This window comes from Squalius cephalus (genome assembly GCF_949319135.1).
Source record: "Squalius cephalus genome assembly, chromosome: 18".
Classification (NCBI taxonomy): domain Eukaryota; kingdom Metazoa; phylum Chordata; class Actinopteri; order Cypriniformes; family Leuciscidae; genus Squalius; species Squalius cephalus.
The window spans coordinates 14366780-14388197 of NC_137139.1; the positions used below are offsets into that span (position 1 = coordinate 14366780).

At 38.0% G+C, this 21418-nt stretch overlaps 3 protein-coding genes across 8 annotated transcripts; 1 reads left to right on the plus strand and 2 right to left on the minus strand.

Moving 5' to 3' along the window:
- Nucleotides 1-866: 866 nt before the first annotated feature.
- Nucleotides 867-2803, minus strand: ppp1r3da (protein phosphatase 1, regulatory subunit 3Da). 2 transcript variants are annotated; one of them, XM_079849561.1, is made up of 2 exons: nt 2728-2803; nt 867-2324 (listed from the first exon to the last, which is right to left on the minus strand). In XM_079849561.1, exon 2 carries the CDS (start codon nt 2267-2269, stop codon nt 1364-1366), a length of 906 nt encoding a protein of 301 aa, XP_079705687.1. In that variant the 5' UTR covers nt 2270-2324; nt 2728-2803; the 3' UTR covers nt 867-1363. The 2 variants fall into 2 exon arrangements, with proteins under 2 accessions (XP_079705687.1, XP_079705686.1); XM_079849560.1 differs by having other exon boundaries at nt 2588-2781.
- A 743-nt stretch (nt 2804-3546) lies between these two features.
- fam217ba (family with sequence similarity 217 member Ba) lies at nt 3547-10931 on the plus strand. 3 transcript variants are annotated; one of them, XM_079849013.1, is made up of 5 exons: nt 3547-3864; nt 4002-4194; nt 4335-4437; nt 4528-4592; nt 7570-10931. In XM_079849013.1, the coding sequence occupies exons 2-5, from the start codon at nt 4088-4090 to the stop codon at nt 8918-8920; spliced, it is 1626 nt and encodes a 541-aa protein (XP_079705139.1). In that variant the 5' UTR covers nt 3547-3864; nt 4002-4087; the 3' UTR covers nt 8921-10931. The 3 variants fall into 3 exon arrangements, with proteins under 3 accessions (XP_079705139.1, XP_079705141.1, XP_079705140.1); XM_079849015.1 differs by having other exon boundaries at nt 3547-3763; XM_079849014.1 differs by lacking the exon at nt 3547-3864 and having other exon boundaries at nt 3872-4194.
- Nucleotides 10932-11049: 118 nt separating this feature from the next.
- Nucleotides 11050-18087, minus strand: ttll9 (tubulin tyrosine ligase-like family, member 9). Of its 3 annotated transcripts, none has more exons than XM_079849019.1 (14): nt 17937-18087; nt 17718-17767; nt 16868-16960; nt 16665-16776; nt 16360-16545; nt 16212-16280; nt 16002-16092; nt 15657-15697; nt 13286-13373; nt 13115-13173; nt 12835-13031; nt 12612-12725; nt 12390-12511; nt 11050-11265 (listed from the first exon to the last, which is right to left on the minus strand). In XM_079849019.1, the coding sequence occupies exons 1-14, from the start codon at nt 17970-17972 to the stop codon at nt 11195-11197; spliced, it is 1329 nt and encodes a 442-aa protein (XP_079705145.1). In that variant the 5' UTR covers nt 17973-18087; the 3' UTR covers nt 11050-11194. The 3 variants fall into 3 exon arrangements, with proteins under 3 accessions (XP_079705145.1, XP_079705143.1, XP_079705144.1); XM_079849017.1 differs by having other exon boundaries at nt 17718-17764; nt 17937-18012; XM_079849018.1 differs by lacking the exon at nt 11050-11265 and adding an exon at nt 11701-11809 and having other exon boundaries at nt 17937-18012.
- Between the last annotated feature and the right edge of the window lie 3331 nt (nt 18088-21418).

Below are 21418 nucleotides of genomic sequence, written 5' to 3' on the forward strand. Positions count from 1 at the left end.
AAAAAAGAAAAAGAGTTGCTCTTTGGAGTCGGATCTTTTCAATGAATCGATGTTTCTCGATTTTTCATTAAAGTAAATTACTTTTAAAAACCTAACCATTTAACCTATTTAGTTTGAATTCATTTTTAGTACGTTAAAATAATACAAATTATTTTATGTTTTGTTATCTTATCCGAACAAACGAACCGACTAAACTATTTAAAATGGTGTCTTAATAATAAACAAATTTAAATGGTATTTAGCACATTTTAGGTTTGAAACCTTTTTTTATAAACCTTTTTTTATATATATATAAATATCAGTAGTTTTAAAGCTGTTGATGAGATATCATTGAAAAACTTTTGTCCATCAATTTATATATTTTCAAATATCAGGGTGGCACAACCTGCAAACATGGCTCTTTTATTATGAAATGACAAGGTAATATCAGTAAAGATGACAATAAATTATCCAGAGGAGCTCTACTGATCTTGTGGCAGAGTGAAAAGGTTAGATCTCTCTCAAATTCAGGTAAAACTGCTAATTTCAAGTATGTGGGTAGGTTGGTACACTTTCAATGTCAGGTGGTACAACTACAGTATATACAAACAACTATTTGATTTGGTTGTATCGCCTAACATAAAATGTCACAAAAATGAATTTAAACACTTTGAAATGTTAACAACTGAAACTTGTTTAACACAAATTTTTCATGACTCAAAATATGCATTATATCGGTTTTTAAAAGATTGTTAAAAAAAATTGTCAATGACCCAAATGTCAATTATTGTAAATTTGTTTGTTTTTATGAACTGAATGTTGGTGGCAGCAACAAACTGAAGTTACAATAATAATTTAAAAAACACTTAAAAGCACAATATTGTGTCTAAATATGGCTTTATTGGAAGTTAAAGGACAACGTGATAAGAGAATCACTGAATATTTTTTAACCAGTTCTTTAAAACAAGTGGTATTCCCCATCTCCACTGAACACATCCTTATAATTTATTCCATCAACATCTGTGTTTACAATATACACAAGTAGGCTACTATGAAAATGTACCACATAGTGACAATAAAATCCTTACACAAACAAGTGCAAATCTGAAATGTAAAAAAAATATATATAGTAAAGGCACTTTTTGAATCTATATTGCATTATAAAGTCATCATACAGTAATACTCTCAGTGCTACAGTCCAGTTAAACAGTTCTTAGTTAAAAATCTCATATTTCAACATATTATTCACAAAGGAAATGTGCTATGGCAAGACCTCCAGAAGCTCAGCAATGTATATCACAAGGTGAAAATGCTGGTGGTTGCAAGTAAAATGAAAAAGTGAAAACAGTGCTCTAAAAAAAGTTCCATCTAACTCTCAGTGTCCTCAGATAAAGTGTATCATGCTGTCTTCACATTCCTTCGGCACAGGCAGGTTGTAACTCTGACAGGTTAGTTTGTAATTCTGCCCACCATTGTTATCCCAAAACTGAGTCCCCATTACTTTATAACAGACCGCAAACTCCAGCACAGCCCCAGGGTGAAGGATGAATGGAGGAACGGGAAGATGAAATCGAAACGTGTCACAGCAGGGCCCATTTGAAATAGATTTGCTTGCAACCCAGTAAGCCTTGGTTTCTGAGCAACTCTTCCAGTTTGTAAAGGAATAGCGAACACTCACTTCCTTCTCAAACGCCAAATTCACAACTTGAACGATCCCTATAATGCCAGGCTCATAGCACAAAACCCGCTCTAGACATACTTGCTGAGAACACAGACGATCCGTGAAGTTTGAGCATTCGCCTGGCTGGACAGAGAACATGGGTTTCAAATATGGTAGGGATATCTCCATCCTCTTACTCGAGGCCAGCTCAGAATTCATTAACAGTCGGAAGAGAACATGCTCTGGGACAAATGGGTCCTCGCCGCTTTTGAAAACCTTGACATTTTCCAGGTCCAACCCCAAAGAGTCCACAAACCGGACGCTGGCTCTGCGACTAAGCTTCCTTCTCTCTGATGGAGATGGAAGGGACTGAGTCCGCCTCTGGATGATGGATTTGGTTGGGGGTTCACATGATAGGCTGCGGCCTACAGTTTGCCTTGGAGTCGTTCTCGGGCTAGGTGGACGAATTTTAACTGGCCTCCTCCCACTGTCTGTTTTTGAGTGGGACATGGCCTGGGAAATCGGTGTGGAACTTTGTTTTGAGCAACCTGATACAGTGGTAGAAAATAGGTCAGCATTCATCGCTTCGAGGGGTGTGTCTTTATGGCAATATCCCAAAGACCAGGCCATGTTTATTAGAAATAGTTCTCTTCCAGTGCACCTTGCACAGAGAACTTAGAGAGACCTGAAAATGAGAAATATTCAAGGTTATAAATATTCGAGTAAGTTCAAAGAAGCACGTCTGGCATAATACTGTGCAGCTGTGCAAACATGGCAGGCTTGCTTACTATAGTTGCTTTAATCTCAGCTCACGTTTATCCAAGATACATTTAATATCTTTTAAAATGGTACAGTGTCAGTGCAAACGTATATAGTCAATGACTTTGGCTCTGTATAAAAATTCAAGCAAAAGAAGAAGTTCAAATTCGTGGTTTCATATTGTCTCACCAGTAAAATCCGACGTGTTTGGGTTTACGACGCATCTGAAGATACTCCGACGCTATTTTGATAAACCAAGCGTTCATAATGTGGAGGAGCTTTACACAAACTTTGTGCAAAGGTGAAGTGTACTACGTGATTTCACTCACATACGATGATGCATTTCATGCAAACTGCGCAAAGCTGGTAGGGGTGTGACGTCAAATGCAGGGGGCGTGGCAACTGCGTCAGCTGTACTCGGGAAATGCTGTGGGTCTCAGGGTTGCCATGTCCGCCGATTATAACCTGCTTTTGGCTTTTTTTTAAGTCCCCATGAATCAAAATCGAAGCTTTTTGGCTTTTAGTATGAATATGTTAATCTTACTGTTATCTATAAGCTAGTGTGCTCCAAAACAATGACAAAATTTATATTTAGTAGACATAAATAGGCTAGGTAAACGCGGTGAATGAGAGACTACATTAAATATATATTTGTGTGTTCCCATTTGCTCAAATAGCAAAAGAAAAACTCCACAATAGTGTTTTCATAACTTTCAAAAAGAGTAAAAAATAATAATAAAAAAAAGCTGTATTAGAAACACCCTCACAGCAGCATTAACTATTTTTTCTTTTTTGTAATTTGATGGAAAAAGGTAATATAATAATAAATATAGTGTTAAAAATGTACATACATTTAAAAAAAGAAATGAAATTATGAAAAACTTTGCAGGATTTATGATGCTGATGACGTTAAACGCGTCATCACAAGGGTCCATTAAAGACGGAATGATAAATACCATAATATTCCATAAAAAAAAATGTCAATTTGGATTTCATATTGAATTTGATGTATGTTTTTGATGTATTTAGACCCAGTCAGAAATAAACAGGGCTCACTACTTTTTATTATTTTTTGCGAGTAGTTTTTTTTTTTTTTTTTCAGACCAGGATGTTTACCGTTGATCTGGCAACACTGCTGGTCATTTTAATAAAACGGTGATTCTTGCGAATTTACACAACCACAATAGCATGCCTCTTGATACATGCACCTACGCGTATTTTGTTTTTTTGCCGTGTTTTATGAGTAACCGTAACAGGCAGCGGTGAAATTACCCCACTCCTAGTATTTCAGTTATAAACTTCAATTCCCATCATGCCAGTCGTAGGATCACGACGACAACGATGCTTGAACATACAAAGCAGCAGGTAAACAAGTCTGATCGAGCTGTAGTGATGCACAGTAACGGCGATTTCAACGCGTTTCGCTCAATGAAAGATGATGAGAATTTCATAAACAAGATGCAAAGGTGATTATTGCCCTGTTCAAAATTAGTTTGTTCGACCCAGTTTAATGGATTGATCTAATTCTTGGCAAACTGGAAAATATAAGCTGTGACGCTGTTATTTCGCTTCATATCTGCAATGATGCTCTTCTGTCGCACAGTGCGTGTATGCGCTCACAAATGGGACATTTTGGGGCACAGCTGAGAGCTTGGAAACTGCGACTGTTCACTTCATAGTGTTGATGCGATGGGTCCCATCCTGCAGGAGCGAACTGCGTCTGCGACACTGAAGAAGGTGCCAGACAAGGAGAAGGTTAGAATGAAAAATGCAGAAAACACTGGGATTGTTGCCAGGTAAGTTTGATTAGAGCAATTTATTAAAATCAAACAGAAATACATAAAAAAAAAATAAAAAAAAAAAAAAAAATAAAAAAAAAATATATATATATATATATATATACATATATGACTAAGAATATGTGCTTTATTTGCAGCAATAATAAGAGAGGAGGATACGTCAACCAGAATAAGAAACCTCTCAAAAAAATGTCCTTGCATCCAGGCCAGGAGAAGGATCCTCTGCCTAAAGCTGAAATTGTAAGTTACATATTATGCAACATTAAGATTCATCAAACGTATTTATTTCTGTTTGCAGCATTATGAATACGTTTTCATGATCTTCCCCAGGTCCAAAATGGCATTAAACCAAAGAAAGCTAAGAGTCCAACTGGCAGCACTTGCAAGTTGCGTGGGTGAGTTTTACTTAGCATATGGAATTTATTATATAGATAACAATGAATAGTATTAAAATAAAACAAATGGATATTTCACTGCAGAATGCTCTGATTAACTGATCAGGATCAAGTGCTGTGCGATAAATATTAGGGCTGGGTATTGACACAGATTTCACAAATCAGTTCAATTTAATTTCAATCTCTGCTTAAATTGACTTGATAATGATTAATTTGGTTCTATATCAGGTTAAAAAAAAAATTGTAAGAAAAAAAACTAAACCATGTGGGAAACAACTCCAAACTAGAGTCCAAACTATTAAATTCAATTGCTTTTTTATTTTTAGGTATAATAAGCAACACACTAATAAAAACTGAGTTGTTTACAAACACGCACCCTTAAAAGTGCATTGTGTAATATTTTGGAGGATCTGCTGACAGAAATGCCATATCATATACATAACTATGTTTTCAGTGGTGTATAAAGACCTTACATAATGAACCGTTGTGTTTTTATCACCTTAAAACAAGCCGTTTCTATCTACATACACCACGGCTCCCCTTACTCTGAAATAGCCATTTTGCGCCGACATGTTTCTTCTGTAGCCCTAAACGGACAAACTACTATCACGCGTTTCGTCACTATGTTCTTATTACAAAGAAGCTAGCTAAAGTCAGCGAATAAAACACTGACACAATGATGAACAAGAAACAATAATATTCGCAATGACATATCGTTTTACTGAATAATTAAGTAAACATCATTTCTTAATTTATCTTTGTAAAGAAACCTCATTGCTTACTCTCTGCTGTCGTAGACGACAACATCTTTTCCTGTCGGCCACCGTAACTTCTGTTGGTTGCAATTCGTAACCTCACCACTATATGCCGCTAAAAATCACACACTGCACCTTTAAATGAGGTTTCTACTGAAATATAACCATTTAAACTGTGGCTGTCATAACTTGTTTTCCTGACAGATTTATTTAAACATGCATTAAATAAGACATCTCTAACAAGTTAAAGGGTTAGTTCACCCAAAAATGAAAATTCTGTCAGTAATTACTCACCCTCATGTTGTTCCAACCGCGTAAGACCTTCGTTCATCTTCGGAACATAAATTAAGATATTTTTGATTAAATCTGAGAGCTGATCACTTCTCCATAGGCTGCTAGGTGACCGAAACTTGCTGGCCCAGAAAAGTTATTAAAGAGATCGTTAATATAGTCCAAGTGACTACAGTGGCTTAATCTTAAGTATGTCAAGCGACGAGAATACTTTTTGTGCGCAAAAACAAACAAAAATAACGACTTTATTCCACTATTCATTTCCTTCTCTCTGGGCCTCTAGTTGGTTCACGTAGTGTTTTTGCGCTGCGCGTCTGTGTTGCACGTCATCACGCATCACACACATGACCAGCTTCGGCCAATTGTGAGCCTACGTGGTGACGTGTAACACAGACGCGGTACGCAAAAACACTACGTGAACCAACTAGAGGCCCAGAGAGAAGGAAATGAATAGTGGAATAAAGTCGTTATTTTTGTTTGTTTTTGCGCACAAAAAGTATTCTCGTCGCTTGATATACTTAAGATTAAGCCACTGTAGTCACTTGGACTATATTAACGATCTCTTTAATAACTTTTCTGGGCCAGCAAGTTTCGGTCACCTAGCAGCCTATGGAGGAGTGATCAGCTCTCAGATTTAATCAAAAATATCTTAATTTATGTTCCGAAGATGAACGAAGGTCTTACGCGGTTGGAACAACATGAGGGTGAGTAATTACTGACAGAATTTTCATTTTTGGGTGAACTAACCCTTTAAGTAAAAATATTATGAACATGTAATATAGTGCTTATATTGACTAAAATGTGCCTCTCTTAGAGTAATTTTTTGTCGCTAACAAATGTTATGATCATTGAATGGCTTTCCTGAGGTAAACGTAAAGTTATGTGATATAATTGTTTACAAGCTGTTTTTAACGTCTTTTGGCAGTTGAAACACTCATTGAGAGATTTTACTGAAAGTTGTACCTTTGCTTTCAACATACTTTTTAATGTTCATTCATTTTTATTTGGTGTTATAACAAGTAGTAAAGAGGAAGCGATGATAAGCAAAATGACTTTTAAAGGTAATGCATTACAATATTGTGTTACTCCCTAAAAAAGTAACTAATTCCATTACTTAGTTACTTTTTATGGAAAGTAATGCTTTACGCTTCTTTTCGCGTTACTTTTTCTAACCTGGGTTTGCTTGTTTGTTTTACAAATGAAGGTCAGCAGCAAAGACGTTGTTTAATAAAGTGAGATTAAATACATAAAGTACATCATTTAAAATAATTATTGCAGGTTTGCATAATATTCTGAGCTTGCATTTGACTGTTTTTATTCATTTTGTGGAATACTGAATCTTTTTGTGCAAAGGAGATGAGTAAATGCCTGCTCACATTTAGTCTAGCACTACAATCAATAACCATCATGTTTACACTTACTCCCGATTTCTCTCAACATACGGACAGGAGAGCTGTCAGTCAATAAATGGGAAAACAATCTAACTTGAATTACTTATATGAGCAAGTAACTATTTTGAAAAAGTAGCTAAAAACGATATTTTGTTGTAAATTTAAAAGAAATGCATTACTTTACTAGTTACATGAAAAAAAGTAATCTGATTACATAACTCATGTTTCTTGTAATGCGTTACCTCCACCTCTGATGATAAGTTCACATGCCACTTGAGTACATAAACAGTATTTTTTTTTTTTTTTTGTTATGAATTGACAGGATTGGAATCTCAAAAATGACAAATCACCAAGCTTATTGTATGGGAGGCACACTACAGATAATGAAATTTGATTCATGCATCATCGGAAAACAGTACAGACTAAAAGATCATTCTTGGGATTTAAGAATCATTATCATTTCATTGAAGTAGAAAAATCAATATTGTCAACCCAGACCTAATAAATTAATAAAATATCTCACTTGAACTATTTCTGTAGCACACAGGGAGAATCAGACATGAGGCCTTCACGTCCCAAACTGTCATGTCCCGAGCGTGGACAGGAGAGGCAGAAAATTCAGCTGGAGCCTCAGTGCTGTAGAGAGATGGAACTGAGCCACGTGGCCTTGGAGAAGAGCCGTCGTGCTCTCTCGCTACCCTTGGCTCCTCAGCCAGTGCTGCAGCATTTCACCCTGAAGGATCACGTCCCTGATCTGGAGTCACTCCGCCTTTTGGAGCACCAGGAGGACGACACGGACAGCGCCAGTGACCTGTCTGACTCCGAGAGGCTCCCAGTGCTCCCTTCTCCCTGCACTCCTCCTCAGCTTAACCTCCGAGCAGAGGTGATCACCTCCATGGACCTGCATCCCCACATCCCTGGACCCAGGTCGTTGGAGGACGATGATGTCAGCTACAGCTACCCAGACTTCCTGCCACCTCCATTCAATACCTGGAGCCTGAGGCAGCTCGCCATCTTCCTCAACACGGAGGGTAAGAGGGCTCCCCGGCCAAAACCCGTAGGGCAGCTAGAGAAGTATCTGGAGCGCCTCCTCCAGCTGGAGTGGCACCAGATACAAACCATTCAGGCTGAGAGTGGGCAGCACGTCGTGCCCATCATCCGAACAAAAGCTCAGGCCACCAGTGTCCTAGCAAACAGCAACCGGACCAGGCCTCACACTGCTCCTCCGACACGCCTCAGCTCTCCGAAAAGCTTTCGGCAGGGTCAGCGGGGCTTCTTTTCTTCAATGAGCAGCCCATCATCCACCCAGCTTTCTCGCCTAGTTTGCCCTCACTGCCATATCCGTTACCCACTCTGCAACGGCACTTGCTCATCGTATGCCTACCAGCGCCATTCCCGCCTCAGTCCCCTTTTAGAACGCAAAGCTCCTCCGGCCAACTCCCAAAAGAGAAGCAGCAGTGAAAGCCGGGCCTCCACCTCTGAAAACCGCACCACATCGAAAAACCAGCACCTGGTCAGTCCTCAAGCAGCAAAGGCTCAGCAGAACCACATGCAGGCCGTGGGGAACGTGCGCAGGTCATCTCATGAACTTAACTCGAATGTCAAATCCCATTCTTTGGTCAAGAAAGGAAAGACTGTGAGGTCAAATGAGGCAGAGAAACAGAAAGATCCACCTGGAGCGAAATGTGAAGTGGTTGATAGGCGAGTTCCTGCCGCTATAAAGCGGGAAGGTGGTGGTCCAGGGAAAAAAATGGTTAAGGATTGTCCAAGAACAGGTGAAGCACGTTTAAGATCTGGCACTAAAAGAATGGTCGCCGACAGCTGCGATGCAAAAGTGCCATCAGCTACCAAGACTAATGGCAAAGTGAAAAATGCTCAGTACGCCAAATAGTTAGTGCTCCTTTCACGCCTATTTTCAGTTGCCTCAAAAACATTTCCATTTTGCATATTGTAAAGACGAGCTAATTAAACAATTCTAATATCACGGCAGTTAAAAGTAGTTATATGTAGAAAGGATAAAGGTGCGGTCAGATTAGCAAAATTTGGTGGGAAAAAGGTCCATTGTCTATTGGCAGTAGTGTTGGCAACAGTACCGACAATTTCCTGACTAAAAAAATTCCTGACAATTTACTCACTCCAATGCCATCCAAATAGTTAGTGTCTTTCTTTCTTCAGTGGAAAAGAAATTAAGTTTATTGAGGAAAACATTTCAGGATTTTTCTCCACACAATAGACTTCAATGGCAAACAAGATGTTGAAGTCCAAATCAGTGCAGTTTCAAAGGGCTCTGCACGATCACAGCTGAGGAAAATGGTCTTATCTAGCCAAACAGTCGGTCATTTTCTAAAAAAAATAAAAATGTATATACTTTTTAACCACAATTGTTCGTCTTGTGCTGGTCTGCGACGCGCCACGCATTACGTAATCACGTTGGAAAGGTCACGCTTCACATCATCTATCTAAATTATTTGTCTGTGTACTCCGGTTCAAAAAAGTAGGGAAGGGCGAAAAATTCCATCCCATTTTCTCCTCCAACTTCAAAATCGTCCGACATTTTTTTTTTTGAAAATGACAGATCGTTTCGCTAGATAAGACCCTATTCCTCAGCTGTGATCGTGCAGAGCCCTTTGAGGCACTTCAGAGCCCTTTGAAACTGAATTGATTTGGACTTCAACATCTTGGTTGCCATTGAAGTCCATTGTGTGGAGAAAAATCCTGAAATGTTTTCCTCAAAAAACTTTTTTCCACTGAAGAAAGAAAGACATGAACATCTTGGATGGCATTGGGGTGAGTAAATTGTCAGGAAATTTTCATTTTAAGGTGAACTAATCCTTTAAACACCTCTGATTGGCCATTGTGTTGCTTTCTGTTGGTCAGTGATAACTTGAACCCGTTTGGCCTCAGGTTCTGTTGAAACGGTAAATGTGACCGCACCCTTAAAAATGTATCCTTCTCTTTAGAAATCATGCCTTTTCATCATTTTAGTATATTTCAATGTGCATTCCTTCAAGATGTATTTATTTTATCTGCTTAAGTACATAAAAGCAGGTTATCTTTACTTACTGTACGCACAAATCCTCTATAAAATGAAATTAACGTAGTTAAATCCAGTGTGCATGTACAGTACATATCTCTTATTTGAGGGAGGTACGACTAAGAATGTCAGTGTGTGGCATTTTGTGTAGTGAGCACTACTGGTCAAAGAATGTATATTTTTGAGATGAATAATGAATGTTTTGTAACGACTGTATTTTTGTAAAGTGCTATTTACAGGGACTTCTTTTCTTGTTATTTATTAAATGTATGTTTATTATAATGGTTTGAAATTTTAGTTACATAAGAATGTTTTGTGTAATGCATTATTTATCTTTGAATGTTTTGGAAGACATTAGCCTTTCAGTGAGTTAGATGTAGTTGAATTGTGATGTTAGGATTGATGATGGTGGTTTTGTGGTGCGGTTTGTGTTGATGGAGACAGAACTATTAAGATAATAGGGTCAAGGTTATCTATGTTTGTTTACTTCTTGAGAACTTTTCAGGTGATCACATTGAACTTCATGTTCTCTAAATATAGCATGTTTTGTTTATTTTTTTAAGGAACAATGATGGTAGTGGTTTTGTAGTTTTATATGTGTAATGCATATGACTTGAAAGTTGGTACAGGTTGAGGCCATACAGTACGTTGTACCACATTTCCATACTTGTATGTAGCACCATTTCATTTTGGATGTCATGTACTGTAAAGTTCCCTTATCAGGCAAAAAAAACAAAACAAAAAACACATACACAAAAATCTACTTTTGTCCTATCATTGTCAGATTGTGCTTTTATTTTGCTGAAACTTGTTGGTAGAGTTGAATGCAGCTATTTTTAGAGATACAAAATAAACCATTTTCATTACATCATCAGAGCCTTTGTCTACAGTATTTATTTTGAATGCAGAGATTTATACCATCATTGAAATTTCATTAAACTCATTATAAAACGGTAAACAATGACAGACCATGTAATTTTCAGCAAGTAAATGAATATGTTCAGTGGCTTTGCCATCTCTTCTGGGTATTTAAATGCTCATATTTACACTCATCTGAATCCTTAGGTGAATATTATAAGCATTGTAGGTATTTGTGGGATGTCATGCATAATTTGTCACACTGATTAGATGTCATGTTCTCTTCTGTCCTGGGAAAGGCTTTAGAAGCTGTTGAAGCTGTTTCTGGCGATCATTCACACAGCCTGTAAAAACAAAATGAGCAAAAAGCATTTGTACTTATTGCAGGAGACATTAGTAAATGCTGTATGTGATGTGATGCTTTCCACAAATAGGTGTTTCATTATTTGTTTAAACAATAAAGATGCAAATCCCATGTTCATAAGAGAGAAAACGTAGATGTTTAACAGCATATAGCATGAAGAGTAGTAGTAATATGTTATTTGCAACCCTGTTACCAATGACATCTTTTTAAACAACATTTAAACAACATTAATATTTTGTAGACAATGACAAAATCACACGGGTTAAAACGGTACCAGATTTTGGTCAAATAAAGCTCATTTAATAGAATTCCTGAGCTCCTGAATGTTTTTAACATTAAAGGGATAGTTAATAAAAAAATAAAATTAAATAAAAATGTCTGCATTTATTTCCCGTCATGTCATTACAAACCTGAACACAAAAGAACATATGTTGGTAACCAAACAGTTTTGGTGATCATCGACTTCCATTGTATATACAAAATATGTTCCACAGAAGAATACAGTCATACAGTTTTGGAACAACCTGAAGGTGAGACAATGATGACAGAATTTCATTTTTGGTGCAACTAATGCTTTGACCAACCACTTATTGAAGACTTTAAAGCGCTATTTGATACCCTATTTTTAGAAAGTATCATGCATGCATTGTTAATGAATATACTTCGTTGAACTGGATGTAATTCACAAATGAAAGTGAAAGTGAAAGTGACACGTGACGGCCAAGTATGGTAACCCATACTTGGAATTTGACCTCTGCATTTAACCCATCCAAGTTAATGCACACACATTAGGAGCAGAGTAGTGAGTAGTTAACACACACACACTGCAAACGTGGATACACACCCAGAGCAGCGGGCAGCCTTTGTGTGGCGCCCGGGGAGCGATTAGGGGTTAGGTGCCTTGCTCAAGGGCACCTCAGTCATTTCCCACCGGTTCTGGAATCGAACCAGCAACCTTGGGTTACCAGTCCAACTCCCTAACCACTAGGCCATGACTGCCCAAATGCCTAAGAGTGTGTCTAAAAAGCTCAACTATGGACAGAAACAGGCTCATTGAGTGCACTATAGGCCAAGATCTCCAATTAGGCAATAAAAGACACTAACCAAGGTGTGTATTTGCCACGAGGCAAGAACAACCCATGGCCTCTAGACCGACATCGGTGTAGACAGGTCCATCGTTCCACATTAGGTCAAATCCGCCAACCCTCTTCTCCTTGCCTGTCAGACTAAGCATAATAGAATGTTTTGGACAACAATGTCAACATAGACAATCCTCCACTCTCTTCCATGTAATTTTATGTCAGTTTGTAAAATGTCGAACCGTACCGGCCCTCCATGTCTACAATGTGCAAGGTGTCCTCCAGCAGTCTGTATTTTAGCTCATAGTCCTCCTGACTGCTGGCTGTGAGGGAGGGTGAAGCGTTCACTTCAATCAGCCACCTGCATGATGGCAAACTGCTGTCATTTTTTTGTTTTTAGCAATGCAAGGTATTCCTACATTCATACAGTTCTGATAAGCAACATGAAGTCCAAAATAAAGCATTCTCACGGCTTTAAATCCTGGTCCAGTAGTATGTCATATCCGTACAACTCAAAACAGTGTTTGTCATTGATGATGGTCTTCTGAACACTAAGCAAGCTACGAATAAATATGTTGTCAATTTCTTTAAACAGAGTCTGCACTGTCTCGAAACCATGCTTAGCAGTCAGATAACAGCGCAGCTGTTGCATCTGCCACTTACAACCCTAGGAGAGAGTAAAAGTCAGTGATTACTGCTTTTTAATAAAGTATATTTTAATGAACATAATAGTGTACTATTTCAACATACCTTCTCAGGATCATAATCAGGAGCAGTTTTTTGCACTGCAACATTGGTGAGATGAACGTCTGTGTACATCAAGGTTAAAGGTGATAAACAAGCGAATTCCATGTCTGTTTATGTACGATGGGGCGTAAAATAAAAGTAGAGTGTAGTTCAGAAATATATAGCAAAGGATACACTGATCATCTATGCTGTTGAGAGAGAACCTGGTGTTGGAAAATCGAGCAAACCCATCACGATACAGCCAGGCCTTCAATGGAATATACTGCCAAAAACAAAATTACATTCATTATATTGCCTGCCTTGTTTTAAAAATGCAACATTCATTTGTGTGTCAACAGTGATGTAAAGTAAAAAAAAAAAAAAGTCCAGCTATGTCGTAATTAATTACGTAATACCTAAATGACAACCAGGACATCGTACTTGGAGCTGTTCACATCCTTATAGTTATATAGTTTATATGGCAACACTAGAATGCCCAAAATGAATCTGTGTAATTTAAGTAAATAACAATCAAAAACCACAATACAAGAAGTAACAATTCATGTTATAATAATGCATTATTTGCAAACTTATAGCCTAGATTTTTAATGGGACATCAGGTACGCTGGAAAACAAATTGGTGTAAAAATACATTTGGTGTAGAAACTCAGCTTTTTACAAGTCGGAATCTCATAATTGCGGTAATTTCAACATTGCGTGAATGCACCTTAAAGGAGAACTCCGGTCAATTTTAACATTGAGCTCATTTTTTTGTACATTTGGAGTGCTGTCAATACAGAGAACAACGACAAAAATCGGTGTTGCCTACACCGAGTTATTCTATTTTTAAAATTTGCACCCTGTTGACTTCAATAGGGCAAGTAGTAAGCCTGCTTTTTAGCCTCTTAACATCCTTTAAGTGTCATTACAAGTGCACAGAAAATGTGAGTGATTCCTTCCGAGTGAACACGGGTGGATCTGACTGCAGTAGATGTTAGAGATATTAATAAAAATGAAGTTAATTCAGCCAGCGCTCATACCTTTGTTTACATCCTGTTTTCGGTGGAACGCCATAGTAATCGATTGTCGAGTTCACGCGCGTGATCATTGGTAACTAAACCTATGCGCGTGAACTCGACAATCGATTACTATGGCCTTCCACCGAAAACAGGATGTAAACAAAGGTATGAGCGCTGGCTGAATTAACTTCGTTTTTATTAATATCTCTAACATCTACTGCAGTCAGATCCACCCGTGTTTACTCGGAAGGAATCACTCACATTTTCTGTGCACTTGTAATGACACTTAAAGGATGTTAAGAGGCTAAAAAGCAGGCTTACTACTTGCCCTATTGAAGTCAACAGGGTGCAAATTTTAAAAATAGAATAACTCGGTGTAGGCAACACCGATTTTTGTCGTTGTTCTCTGTATTGACAGCACTCCAAACGTACAAAAAAATGAGCTCAATGTTAAAATTGACCGGAGTTCTCCTTTAAAGGAGAACTCCGGTCAATTTTAACATTGAGCTCATTTTTTTGTAAATTTGGAGTGCTGTCAGTACAGAGAACAACGACAAAAATCGGTGTTGCCTACACCGTGTTAACATCCTTGATGTGTCATTACAAGTGCACAGCCAATGTGAGTGATTCCTTCAGAATGAACACGAGTGAATCTGACTGCAGTAGATGTGAAAGATATGAATAAAAATGATGTTAATTCAGCCAGCGCACATACCTGTATTTACATCCTGTTTTTGGTTGAAGTCCACAGTAGTCGATTGTCGAGTTCACGCGCATTGGTTTAGTACGTAAGATCATGCGCCCGAACTCGACAATCGACTACTGTGGACTTCGACCGAAAACAGGATGTAAATACAGGTATGTGCGCTGGCTGAATTAACATCATTTTTATTCATATCTTTCACATCTACTGCAGTCAGATTCACCCGTGTTAACTCTGAAGGAATCACTCACATGGCTGGGCACTTGTAATGACACATCAAGGATGTTAAGAGGCTAAAAGCAGGTTTAAATATTGCCCCATTGAAGTCAACAGGGTGCAAATTTTAAAAAGAGGATAACACGGTGTAGGCAACACCGATTTTTTTCGTTGTTCTCTGTACTGACAGCACTCCAAATTTACAAAAAAAATGAGCTCAATGTTAAAATTGACCGGAGTTCTCCTTTAAAAGGATAGTTTTAATTTACTCACCCTCAAGTTGTTCCAAACCTGTATGAATTTCTTTTAGCATAAAATATAAGATATTTTTAAGAATATGGTTAACCAAACAGTTAATGAGCCCCATTGACTTCCATAATATGGGGGAAGAAATACTATGGAAGTCAATGGGGTCCATCAACTGTGTGGTTACAGACTTTCTTTTGTGTTCAACAGAAGAAAGAAATTCATACAGGTTTGGAACAACTTGAGGGTGAGTAAATGATGACAGAATTTAGATTTTTAAACATGTTTCTCACTGCAGCAGAAGAAAGTACTTTATCAACGAAAAATTAGCACTGTGCATATTTATGAAATAAAAATTGCAATAAAAAAAACGCTCACTTACTGATGTTACGAGCACATAGACTCTCAAGTCAAATTTTCTCCCTGGTGATAGAGGTAAAAATACGTTCAGCTATTATAATAATAAAGGTTCAAATAAATCAAATAAAGACAATAAAGTACTGAAGCAAAAGGCCAATTCACACTGCACTGACAGATACCGAGTCACCAGATTACAGTACGACATTCCATGACTCAATAAGCATGGATTCAACGATCAATCTGTGAAAACAAGCTCTGACAGAGGACAACAGGGGTAACAAACTGATCCGACAAAACCTGACGAAGTGTCATCTGTCTGCATCTGTCGGTGCAGTGTGAATTGGCCTTAAAAATGTATTAGATGTACCAGCTATGAGGTAGGGATTCTCAATGTAGCGCTGAGCGACATAGCTCTCAACTTGAGCCTCATCTCTCTGTTCTTCAGAGCGGGTCCCATCCTAAAACCAACAGCAGAACCGTTACACAGCATAGAGGTTTGGGATGACACTAATGAAAGAATTTACATGTTTGGGAAAATGTAAGATTTAAGTGTTCGGTGCTGTCAAATTTGTATTACCTTCCTCCAATCTATGATATCTTTGAGTTTCCGAAAGAGAAAAATTCCTTTCCCTTGCGATCGTGCCACCTGTGATGGGAAGTTATTGTAAGAATGGATGACCTGTTGATGATCAGTTTGGTAGTATCGTACTGCTACAAACACTCACAGGCTTCATGATCCAGGTGCTCCCTGGGCTTCTCTTAAACTCTTCCACAAATATGTGATACTCACTGGGCAGCTCAAACGTCCGTGGGAAAAAGTCACATTTGGCTGCCTCTAAACGCCCAGCCTCCCGCTCTAAATTTTTTCTATACCTCTTCAAGTTTTTTACCATCAGGTTCTTACGAGTCAGCTAAAGAAAAAATATAAATAAATCATGATTATTTTCTGTTCACCTTCATTCGATTGTAATATACACAATATTCTGCAGGTCAGTAAATGTATTATACAACGTAATTTCATAATACTGACCTCGTAGTGGTTGCGAAAGTGACATATCCGCACGTGTTCCTCCATGTACGAGTGATCGAAGTTCTCTCTCAGCCATCCAACATCACACCAGTTAAAGTCCCAATCGCCTTCTCTGTATGGGGAGACATGAATGCATGATGCAAAGATGATACTGTGCATACCGTAGGGTTCGAAAACACACACAGTAAAAGCTCAGCACTTACTCTTTCACCTCTACCCAGCCTGGTCTCTGGTTTAGGACATCCTGAATGGTGTTGGTCAGGCCACATCTGTACCGTATACAACTCCTTACCTCCCTGAAAATGAACCACATTGGATTATTCAACTACCTTTTATTCATAAACATGTACATACCTACACACAGACAACAGTTTGAACTTCAGAGAAAATATTAAACGCTTTTTTAAAAATTTGTACAAGTATCTCCACTAAAAGATTAGGCTAAGTGAGATTTTTTTTTTTTTATGTTTTTGAAAAAAGCCTGTTATGCTCATCAAGCATTTATTTAGTCCATAATACAGTAATATTGTCCAATTTTATTACAATTTAAAATAAATGTTATCTGTTTGAATATGTTTTAAAATGTAATTTATTAAAGGGATAGGTCACCCAAAATGATGACAGATTTTTAGGCAAAGCTGAATTTTCAGCATCATTACTCCAGTCTTCAGTGTCACGTGATACAGAAATCAGTCTAATATGCTGATTTGATGCACAATAAATATTTCTTATTATTGTCAATGTTGAAATCAGTTCTGGTTTCTGTGCTGATTCATATTTTTGTTGAAACCCTGATACATTTTTAGGATTCTTTGAACGGCATTTGTTTGCAATGTAAATCTTTTGTAACATTATACAAGTATTTGCTGCCACCTTTGATCAATTTAACGTGTCCTTGCTGAATAAAAGTATCATTTTCTTTAAGAAAATAAAATCGTAACGTTACTGAAGTCAAACTGTAGAGCGGTAACGTTAGCTGCTAGTGTAAAGTATGCCTAGACACTTAAATGAATGAATGTCATTGTATTAGAAAGCAAAAGCTAACAGACTTACCCTTCCTTTTTCCTCTGGGAACTGTAGGCACCTTTATGTCCAGCTGTCTGCTGTTTAAAGTAAGTTTTTATTTTACAGCAAACCTTATTAGAGCTGAAGCGTCACACAGTTTTGTAATGCAGAGCTAATGTTAAAGAAAATGTGCAGAAATGGTTCTTGTATAGCACACAATTTCACGTGATTCAGTACATATTTTTGTTTCAAACGTCACCGGCTTACCTTACTCTTGGACATGTCAGAAACTAACCATCTCATAACAGGTACCAGCGTGAGACTAGAACTGTAGTCTATGTGTTCCCATAGGAACCACCGCGGACCAATCGCCTCGCAGTATTCCGCAGTGACGTTCTGTCGGCGCGTCCGCCATCTTGGAACGGTTTGCTTATGGTCACCAAAGCCCGTCTCACTTACAGTTAGCTTCTGGTTGTGAAATCACAGACAGAGATTTAAATTCCCGAAGAAATGGTTTAACCTTTTACATGTGAGAATGTGTTGGTTTGTGTTTTTATTTGTATCGACTCAATATTACAGGTTTTTACTATGGTACTTTTTTTAATGTTTTTACCTTTACTATTGTAACTTGTAATGTTGTTAGCCTTCATCTTGTTGTATTGTGTTAGTTTAGCAAAATCATCTGCTGAAGTCGACTGCAGATATTCATACATTATCTGCAATCGACTATGCGTCTAACTACGGCTACAAACCATAGACATATAAAATAAATAAATTATGATGTTGCAGGCTTCGATCGTTCCAATATGGCGGACTGCATAGCCGCCAATGACACATCTGTACATTATAAATTGAACACCCCCCCACTCTGATATGTCCCTACTACACAAATCTCACAATTATTACAGATCTTGGATTTGCTTTTGGAATAAGCAAGATAGGCTAATTGATTTTTGATTGACTCATGAAAGAATAATACATAGACGAGGAAGACAAATGAATGAAGTTAGAAATTCGTTTTATGATGCTGGAAATATTTGCGCCTTGGTGGAAACATCATGAATGTACACTAGGGGGCAGCATCATTTTAATAAAATGATCCACAAGGAAACACAATCTTCACGTGAACAGAAGCATGAAGCTTAAAAATGTGTCTAAACAAACGTAATCTGACAACACTTTCTTTTCAACCAGCGTATTTTTTTCTTAATATCTGACAGAAATAAACATGTCGAGCAGAATAAAGGCAGCAGTTAGATGATCTAGCCTATATCAGTGATTCAACCTTTTACTCCAGTATGGGGAGATATCATAGACAGTATGGGGAGAAATGCGCAACAAACTTCCATATTCTGTAAAACGGTTGTATCGCTTCCGTTTCAGATCTTTTTCATGTGCTTCGTTAAATATAAAGCTGTTTTACTCACTATCAAAGGAGCTACTAAAGATGGCCATAACCGATGTCCAGCACATGCTGATTGATATCTAAACTTCTTTTTTTTTTTTTTTCATTATTATTATTTTTCTTCTTCTTACTAACATTCGGATATTATTGAATAAAACGCCATAGTTTGAAAAAAAAAAAAAGAGCCAGGTTAGCTGATTGACATTTTGCCATCCATTCATACTGCTGTTGCCTGCAGACTGTGTGATTTCGGCAGTCCTATATAATGCTGCGTTCCAGGCAGGTTTTTGAGCACGTAAATCACGACTTCAAACCACGACTCACGACTTTGTAGCGTTCCAGGCAACCTGTAACCTGTGTTTTTCCAACCTTATACCCGTGAAAGTGCACTGGAACGGCAGTCAAACCCGTGACTTCCCACCCGTGAACGCGTACTAGATCGATGTACTCCCAGTTACGAGTTGGAAAAACACGGGTTACAGGTTGCCTGGAACGCGGCATAAGATCATTACAAATCACTGTACGACATGGATCTAATGCCGCGTTCCAGGCAACCTGTAACCTGTGTTTTTCCAACTCGTAACTGGGAGTACATCGATCTAGTACGAGTTCACAATGTTTAAATTTAACTTTAAATAATTGTAAGCCTTCTTTCAGCCACTTGGAAGTTTACTGAGGCCACCTATCGGGCCCTGACCCTCTGCATAACATCCTAGGCCCATTATTTATGTTTGGTTTTGGAGTTTTTGGTCAAACGACGCTTGACTTTGGTGGGCACTGACTTTATGCGAGTGTGCAAGTGGTTGTTAAGTGAGTTGACCAAGACAGGACATGTTGACCACGGTAGAAAGATAATGTTCTGCAGCTGTGTGATTCGACCTCTCAGTTCATAAAATCTGGCATCAAAACGCTCCTTCTCCAAATGGACAATTATCTATAAAAACCAATCTGTCATCTCTTCAAAGCAAAGTAAATCTCAGGGGATGAAATGTACTTCATCCATGGATCAGCAGAACCCTTTACACATAGAGAAAGGATTACCTATGAATCCAGCCATGCCGACTGCCTGGGCTAGAACGTTTTTATCCTCCATCTCTCCTTGGGAGATGTGAGAAGCAAACACAAAGTGTGGTGAAAAACCTCCGTGTTCTGTGGCGCTGGTCCAGAGTCCTCAGCCCAGAGCTTCTCTAAGCATTGTTGGATTCTAAGTGGAATGTTGGCGTGGAGGGTAATTGCCTCTGAGTGGGACAGTATCGTTACGGCCAGGATATGGCGTGCAGTCTTTATCCTGACAGCTCAGCCCCAAATAGGAAAAGATCCCAGTAGGGATGAACTTCTTATGCTGTCCTGTCCAGGTTTGAGGTTGTGGTTCTGGTGCTCTGGTCAGGGAAAATGTGGGGAAAAACAACCTGCATGTCCTCAAGAGTTCAGAAAGGAACAATTTATAGCTTAGGAATACTGAATCAACCTCTAAATGCTCCTATGAAGAGCTGTGACAGATTTTTCCATTACTAAAGTGTTATCAAAAGGCTAAGACATGGCTCCAGACTCTGGTATGTGTGGTCAAAACCCTCTAACCAAACATAATGCAGTTTGACTCACTGCCTTAGCGGTTGGAATGGACATCTTCAGGTTTGGAGCCAGCCTCTCTCCTTGAGACAGCCGTCCAAACACTTGCCAACTAATAATCAAAAAGAACTGATAAGCAGAACCTTTCAACAGGTCTTATGAGCATGTAAGTACAACTTGAACTTTTATATCACAGTATACAAATAGTCATTGTTTGATTTTTTTTTCAGAATAACGCACTGTTGACCTATAAAAGATTAATTTGGCAATCAGTCAATGGACGCATTTGGCACAGAAAGACATCACAAGCAAACATGACTTGACTGTGGATTAAGTCAGAGTGTTTCCCAAAATGGGAAAACATCTGACCAAAAAAATTCAAAACAGATTTTTTTTTTTTTTTTTGAGTTCTTAATACAGGGTTATTGGGCAAATTTAATAATTGAACAACTGGCTCACTTTCGATTCATGAGTTTGAATTTGAATTGAACTCTGTTTACTACCGTTTAAAAGTTTGGGGTCAGCAAGATTTTTATTTTAAAGAAATTAACACTTTTAATCAAGGATGCATTCAATTGATCTAAAGTGACAGTAAATTTTTTATTATTATTTTATATTATTTTTCAAATAAACGCTGTTCTTTTGAACTTTCTATTCATGAAAAAAAAAATTATCACGGTTTCTACAAAATGATTAAGCAGAACAACTGTTTTCAATTGATAATAATAAAGAATGTTTCTTGCGCACAAAATGAGCATAGCAGGGGCGTAGAATT